Source organism: Syzygium oleosum, unplaced genomic scaffold, assembly GCF_021117445.2.
Source record: "Syzygium oleosum isolate NSW1041296 unplaced genomic scaffold, Sole_v2.1 Sole_v2.46, whole genome shotgun sequence".
In the NCBI taxonomy this organism is placed as follows: Eukaryota; Viridiplantae; Streptophyta; class Magnoliopsida; order Myrtales; family Myrtaceae; genus Syzygium; species Syzygium oleosum.
In genome coordinates this window covers 1,571,456-1,578,351 of record NW_026607530.1, presented here as the reverse complement: position 1 = coordinate 1,578,351, position 6,896 = coordinate 1,571,456, and the positions used below count along the sequence as shown (strand labels likewise).

Genomic DNA, 6,896 nt, shown 5'->3' with positions numbered 1-6,896 from the left:
GCCCGGGCGGGCGACCCTTGCCCGGCGTCGGCGAGGCGGCCCTCGCCGGATCCGGCGAGGGGGCCCTCGCCGGCGTCAAGCGAGGGCGACCCTCGCTCGGCAGCCGGCGGCGGCACCTCGCCACGCCTAGGCGAGGCGGCCTTCACCTCGCACGGCGGGCGAGGTCCCTCGCTCGACGCCGGCGAGGCGAGGGCTGCCCTCGCCCAACGCCGGCGAGGGCAGCCCTCACCTGCGCCGGTGAGGTCGCCGGAGACCTCGCCGGCGAGGGCAGCCTTGCCCGAAAAAAGAAAAAAAAAATAGAAAAAAAATAGAAAAAGGGAAAAAGACTAAAATACCCTAGGCTACAGTATATTGGGGTAAATGTGTCACAAATAGTAAAATTTGGGATTTTTTGTGTCACAAAAAAAATTTTGGGTAAATGTATCGCGGATGATAAAGTTTGGGGTTTTTGGTGGTTTTTTCCCGCATAAAATCATATCAAAAGCTAGGTAAAAAAATCTAAGAAGGAGATCTCCGAAAATCCTTCTCCGTAAGCAGTCAGCTTCTAGAGAGAGAGAGAGAGAGAGAGACAGAAGGACGAAGAAGAGAGAAGAAGAAGAAGAAGAAGAAGAGGTTGTGCAGTGTGGTAGAGATTCTCCGTTGGTCTGCTTTCGCCTCGGCGAAGAGGTTAGGCATCCTCCATCTCGTCCCGCCCCGTCCCGTCTTCCGCTCCGATCATGCCTTGCGAGGTCAGTGATTTCGTGCTCTCGCGCAAGTTCCTCTCCTCTTTGCTTTTGCTCAAGAATCAAGAATCCCAGAATCTCTTCGCCGCTGCTCTTCTCGTCCAACTCCAAACACAGGGGCGGCGGATGCATAGCTTAATCGGCTGAGAGTTTTTCGCTTTGCCCCGTTTTGCGTTTTGGCAGCACGGCTTCATGTGCGTGGGGAGGGGCTAAGTAGGTGTGGGAGCGCAAGAAACGACTTCCGATGCGATTGTGAGAAAGTCTTGAAACGAAGTTCCTGGGTAATTTTTTGCTGTCTGCCCTTGTTCTGGTCTGAGCTTTGTTTCTTGATAGCTCAATGCAGTTTCGTTCCCTTTTTTTTGGGCAGGAAGATGCCGCGCAAAGTTAATTACGGCTTTGATTACGATGATGACTACGACGACTACGACGACTACGATATCGATTATGATGTAGAAGATAATGGTGAGCATTTTTCTCTTCAATGCAGAGTCCTTTTTAGATGAAACCTGGCAAGAATTTCCTTGTCTCTATCTTTTCTTGACAAGAAAATGGTCCCTTTTTGTTGAGGGTTCTTGATAGGACCTAGTGCTGAAATTGTCTAGACCACTTGGGATATAAGTCGTAACCGCATGAATTGGCTATTTTTAGGCTCATTTTCTTTCCTTTCCTTAATCCCATTTGTCGGTGTACCCCACTCTTCCGTTGCCTTGCCTAGACGAGAGATACAGGTTTTAGAAATAATAGCGAGACTGCTGCCATCTTATCTGAAAGCTTAAGTTGTTAGATAGACGAAGGCACGGTTTAAAATGCTTTCACCGATGTGAAATTAGGTAACGCGGTTTGTAGTTTTGTATTTCATTTGCAAAACTATCTCACTGTTCGGACGTATTTTACTGTATTTGCCAAGCTCCGGGTCACATGACTGTGGTGGTGAAATTCTTTTCTGGTGTCGCTTCTTGAAGCTTTTTCTGTTGTAAACAGGCAATTCACCTAAGCCAAACCAAGAGACCACCAGGTCTGGTGTTTGGCGTTGCTCCATTTGTACCTATGATAATGAACAGAGCATGACCTCATGTGATATTTGTGGGGTTCTTCGAAATCCTTTGCCTCCGAGTGGCATCAGCAATGGCAATGACCTAAAAACAGGTTTGTAATTTTTTTTGGAGTGGCATGCCATTCTGAGTAGTTAGCTATTGTATGGTTTGACATTCGGCTTTTTAATCCTTTGTTGGGAATGGTGTACCTTCTCTTGTCCCCTTTGACTCTTTTCATGTGTCTTTTGGTGCATTTCGTGTCATGTACTTTGGGCTTGAAGACCATGTTGTGATTGAGTTGAAGTTGTGGTGCGAATTCAGAGGGCCTTTTTAGATTTGCAACAACTGCTATTGTTTGTGGTGTTTTGTTTCCAGTTAATTGTGCCTTTATAGCATAGATCTCTTTCATGCAGTGTGTAAAGATTCTGGAGCATCCAAAATGGCCAGGTCTCTATTTGAATCATTGCCCCATCAGACACCTAAAAGGGCTGCATTAATTCAACAGCAAAATGATGATCCCTTGACAGGACAGCGCACCATCTTACATGAGTTTGCTGATGTGCATGGGAACTTCGATAAGCTACACGAGGCATTTAACACTCATGCCCATAAAACTGTCAATATAGGTCTGCATGTGTTTTGGTTTAGAGACTTAGCACCTTTTCTTGTTTTTGGATTGTCTAGTAACGTTGCTAAAAGTTTAAAACTGAAACCTCTATAATTATCTGTATTGATTCTTTTTCTGGAGTCTTGTCTAGTTTTCTTTTCTTTTTGGAACATTTGGATGGTAGAGCACCACACTGTACACTCTAATCTTTATCCTATATGTTTACAGTGCCTTTTAAATTTGATGTCCCATCCCCAGATGATATTGTCACCAATGGATTGCGTTCCTCCAAAATGGGTGCAAAAGGTATTCATTAAATTGCAGGCCTAAATAGTTTTTCCTTCTACTTTGAGTAACAGATCATTGGCGATCTTCTTTTTGAGGTGGGAAAGAACTGAAGTTACTCCAGAACATTAGCATCTGTTGTATTTTTAAGAGAATGACTTATTATTTTTGGCCTAGAAAGAATGCTTTTTCTTTGTTCAATGAATGTGATCCTTCCTGGTGAAAGTGTTCTCTGAACTTTCTATATTTGCATTGTTTCTACTTTAGAGGTTATATGGAGAAAATCGAATTGTATAATGATTGTCATGGTAAGTTTGACTACATTGTTTACCAATTTGATGGTCTTCTAGAACATTGCTGTACCAAATGCGATGTAAACCCAATTTGATGGTCTTCTGGAACATTACTGTACCAGAGGGAATGAGTTGATTACATTGTTTATCTTTATCATACTAAAATTCTCCCTATGGCTAGAGAAAGATAAATGGCAATTTGTTAATGCTTAAATTGACCCAATTTGATGGTCTTCTAGAACATTACCATACCAAATGCAGTGATGGTGACTTGGTAAGTCGGTATCTAATGGGTAGACCGGTTGAAAAGAAAATGTAATTATGTTATGGCCAAAGTTTAGTCAGCGGAATCACATTTACGCCTCATTACCCTGCCTTTAGTTGCCTGGTGGAATGGAATGAATAATTTCAGACAGAGACCCTGTGAAGTTTCTGATGTTGTGGGACACATAATTATGAAGTGAATGAGTGGGCATAATCTTCATTTGTGTACTTATGTGCTTATTTTGTTATACTTGGTCTCTTGTATGTTAGATAAAATTCTTGGAAACTCTGATTTGGTTTCAGCAAGTGCAACCACCGTAAGGAAGGATAATATGTCTGCTCCAATGAGCACAAGATCGTCAAATAGCTCATCTCTTATGATGTCAAAGGGCAGAAATGTCACTGGTAATGAGAACAATCAATTAAAAGATGAAGAGCGTAATCTAAGATCAAGAGCGAAAAATCCAGGTAGTTTTTCCTTTGCGAAACATTCTTGGTTATTTGGACATTAGCAACTCATCTACCCACGTAAACCAAAATCTAAAGATGAAATGGCAGGTGCCTCATCAAGCTATCAAGAGGGTGGGATTGAGTACACTTTATCAATGGATGAGATCAAGCCGCAAAGTCTTGTGCGTAGTTTAGACAGTGTCTCTGTTAATGATAGAGGTAGAAATTCCAATAGTTATGGCACTGGAAAAGCTACTTCTCAGGGGCAGTATAAACCTGAAAAATGGATGCTCCCTGAAGCAGAAGATGGCTTATTGAGTCAATTGAATCTCGCCATTGTGAGTCAGCACTCTTATTTAATTCTCATGATACAGACTCCAATATGCTCATCCTAAGTTTATAAAAAAATTTCAATGCAATCATTCTATTAAAATCCCTCTGTAGGTGGGGCATGTTGATTCTGGAAAATCAACACTTTCAGGTAGACTTCTACATCTGTTGGGACGAATATCTCAGAAGGAGATGCACAAGCATGAAAAAGAGGCCAAACTACAGGTATCGTCACTTCCATATATTTAGAATGCTTCCATTTACATATGTGATTACCGGTCAGTCTCAAATCTGGTGTCTTTTACTTCTATTTCCCCTGTTAGGGCAAGGGGTCCTTTGCTTATGCTTGGGCATTGGATGAGAGCCCAGAGGAAAGGGAAAGGGGAATAACCATGACGGTGGCTGTTGCTTATTTTGATACCAAAAGATATCGTGTTGTTGTGCTGGACTCCCCAGGGCACAAGGATTTTGTTCCAAATATGATATCAGGAGCCACACAAGCTGATGCCGCATTGCTCGTTATTGATGCGTCCATTGGTTCTTTTGAAGCTGGCATGGACGGTAGTAAGGGCCAAACTAAAGAGCATGCGCAGCTTATCAGAAGCTTTGGAGTAGATCAACTTATTGTTGCAGTTAATAAAATGGACATCGTGGAGTATTCAAAGGATAGATTCGATTTGATCAAAAAGCAACTTGGAACATTTCTCCGGTCTAGTGGTTTTAGGGACTCATCAGTATTATGGATTCCTCTGAGTGCCATGGAAAATCAAAATCTGGTCTCAGCTCCTTCAGATGTTCGTTTGTTATCCTGGTTAGTATCCTTGTTCTGGTTCTTGACATCTTACAGTTGTAGCATGGGCTGGGGAGGCAATTAATTTTGGTGACTCTGATGCTGAAAGAATACAGATATCTGGTTCAGAGAGTTAATACGCGGTGAATGAAGGTCCATACGCCAAAATTGGTCCAGTTCGACCAAGAACAAAACTTGGTCCAGTCCTGTTTTGCTGTATGGACCTGGTTTGACCCAGTCCAATTGATAATGTCCATTAACCTTGGATTGGCCGTTTAGACACTACTTCTCACATCAAGTTTTTCCTTTTCTCTGAGCTTGGACCAGATGAATCAGGCCAACTTTTCTTTTTCTACTTTTTTGCGGCATTCGAATATGTTGGGGAAATTTACCCACCGCTGCTTCAGCAATAACCATTATGCAATCCTCGACGGCTAGATTTCTATGAGTTTGTTTGCTGAATCTGGCCCTTGCCCCTTCTGTTTATCTTATGACATTGGTTAACTCAAAGCCTCAGGGAACCAAGCATCCAACATGGCAGGGGATGTTCAATGGTGCTGTCCTATTTGAAGTCATATCATAGTTGAGTTACTAACTATGAAATTCCTGGTTTGGTGGTATGCAGGTATAAGGGACCATACTTGTTGGATGCTATCGACTCCCTCCAATCTCCAACCAGGGACATTTCGAAACCTCTAGTCATGCCCATATGTGATGTTATTAAATCACCTACGATGGGGCAGGTCTCTGCTTGTGGGAAATTGGAAGCTGGAGCTCTTCGAAGTGGAGTGAAGGTACACAACAGGATTTTAACAAATTGAGATGAAAGTACAGTCGAAGCTTTAAAGCATCTTTGTACTGGTGAAAACCTTAAGATCTGCTTGAGGTTTAGATCTTAAGTAGTCAATACAGGGGTTTTTTATATTAGTCATGACTACCAACATCATTTTTCTGCTCCATCTGGACATTGTTAGAGGTTGTCATCAAGTTGGATAATAGATTTCTGGATTTAATGGACCAGGTGGAGTAGTTGTACATCCCTGGAATTGCAAGCCCTAACCTAACTTTGTGTTAAATACCAGGTTCTCGTCATGCCATCACGGGATATGGGGACAGTCAGGTCTTTGGAACGTGACTCTCGGCCATGTGCAATCGCAAGAACTGGGGATAATGTTGCTGTGGTTCTTCAGGGAATTGATACGAGCCAAGTGATATCCGGCGGGGTCCTTTGTCACCCTGATTTCCCGATTTCCATTACCAAGCATCTGGAGCTGAAAGTGCTCGTCTTGGATGGTGCTTCCCCCATTCTAATCGGTTCTCAGGTAACTTTATGGTAGTTGCAAGTTTTGGCTTTGGTCTTTCTGCGAATATTGGTGCTGAAACTCTTATCATATTCTTGTTCGGCATGGGAAGTTGGAATTTCATATTCACCATGCAAAGGAAGCAGCCAGAGTTGATAAAATGGTGTCATTGCTCGATCCTAAGACTGGCAAGGTGATGAAGAAAGCACCGCGGTGTCTCCTTGCAAAGCAGAGCGCAGTTATTGAGGTGAAATTGGATTACTACAGTTTTCATCTATTCTTGAAAATTTTGACCCATTGGTAGCTGAACAATATGCTCCGAGGTCTTATAAACATATCTTTTTCTAATTATCTGTACATTCAGGTGGTTTTGCAAGGACCAGTTTGTGCAGAAGAGTTTTCGAGCTGTAAAGCTCTTGGAAGGGTCTCCTTAAGAGCATTGGGGAGAACTCTAGCCGTAGGAATTGTTACTCGAGTAATTGAGAAAGAACCATAGCATTTTCAGAAGTAAATAATTTGTATTCTTCGGCAAATTTTACAATTGAGTAACGGCAACGGTGTTGAGTAACACATCAGTTTTAATGGATGATAGTGGGACAAGTTGCAAAATATAGATAATACAGAGAAGCAGTTAACTTGATGGGACACGATAGAGACGTTCACAGTAGCTAAAAGAGGATTGGCCATTGCATGTGGAGGCAATGAGGAGCTGGAATGTGTTATAGTGTAGAGCCTAATCCTAATGAAACATGTAGTATTTATTCATTCTTTAAAATATTATCGAGGAAAGAAATCATCTATTATTTCAAGTTGTCATTCG

The 6,896-nt window shown here is 42.3% G+C and overlaps 1 protein-coding gene across 6 annotated transcripts; it reads left to right on the top strand.

Annotated features, from left to right (window-relative positions):
• The first annotated feature begins 570 nt into the window (after window positions 1-570).
• On the top strand, window positions 571-6,885 carry LOC115692681 (uncharacterized). 6 transcript variants are annotated; one of them, XM_030619614.2, is made up of 14 exons: window positions 571-728; window positions 906-1,003; window positions 1,090-1,184; window positions 1,704-1,868; window positions 2,170-2,382; window positions 2,592-2,669; window positions 3,509-3,673; window positions 3,752-3,993; window positions 4,100-4,210; window positions 4,309-4,796; window positions 5,401-5,569; window positions 5,858-6,097; window positions 6,189-6,323; window positions 6,441-6,885. In XM_030619614.2, the coding sequence occupies exons 3-14, from the start codon at window positions 1,094-1,096 to the stop codon at window positions 6,570-6,572; spliced, it is 2,229 nt and encodes a 742-aa protein (XP_030475474.1). In that variant the 5' UTR covers window positions 571-728; window positions 906-1,003; window positions 1,090-1,093; the 3' UTR covers window positions 6,573-6,885. The 6 variants fall into 6 exon arrangements, with proteins under 6 accessions (XP_030475474.1, XP_056162606.1, XP_056162607.1 ...); XM_056306631.1 differs by having other exon boundaries at window positions 572-728; window positions 3,764-3,993; XM_056306629.1 differs by having other exon boundaries at window positions 583-728; window positions 798-1,003.
• The last annotated feature ends 11 nt before the right edge of the window (window positions 6,886-6,896 follow it).

Excerpts from the sequence above, each read along its gene's own strand:
- LOC115692681 (XM_030619614.2), top strand. The coding sequence starts at position 1,094 with ATGCCGCGCAAAGTTAATTACGGCTTTGATTACGATGATGACTACGAC. Across the intron at positions 4,797-5,400 it reads GATGTTCGTTTGTTATCCTG|GTATAAGGGACCATACTTGT; the intron begins GTTAGTATCCTT and ends GGTGGTATGCAG. Across the intron at positions 5,570-5,857 it reads CTCTTCGAAGTGGAGTGAAG|GTTCTCGTCATGCCATCACG; the intron begins GTACACAACAGG and ends GTTAAATACCAG.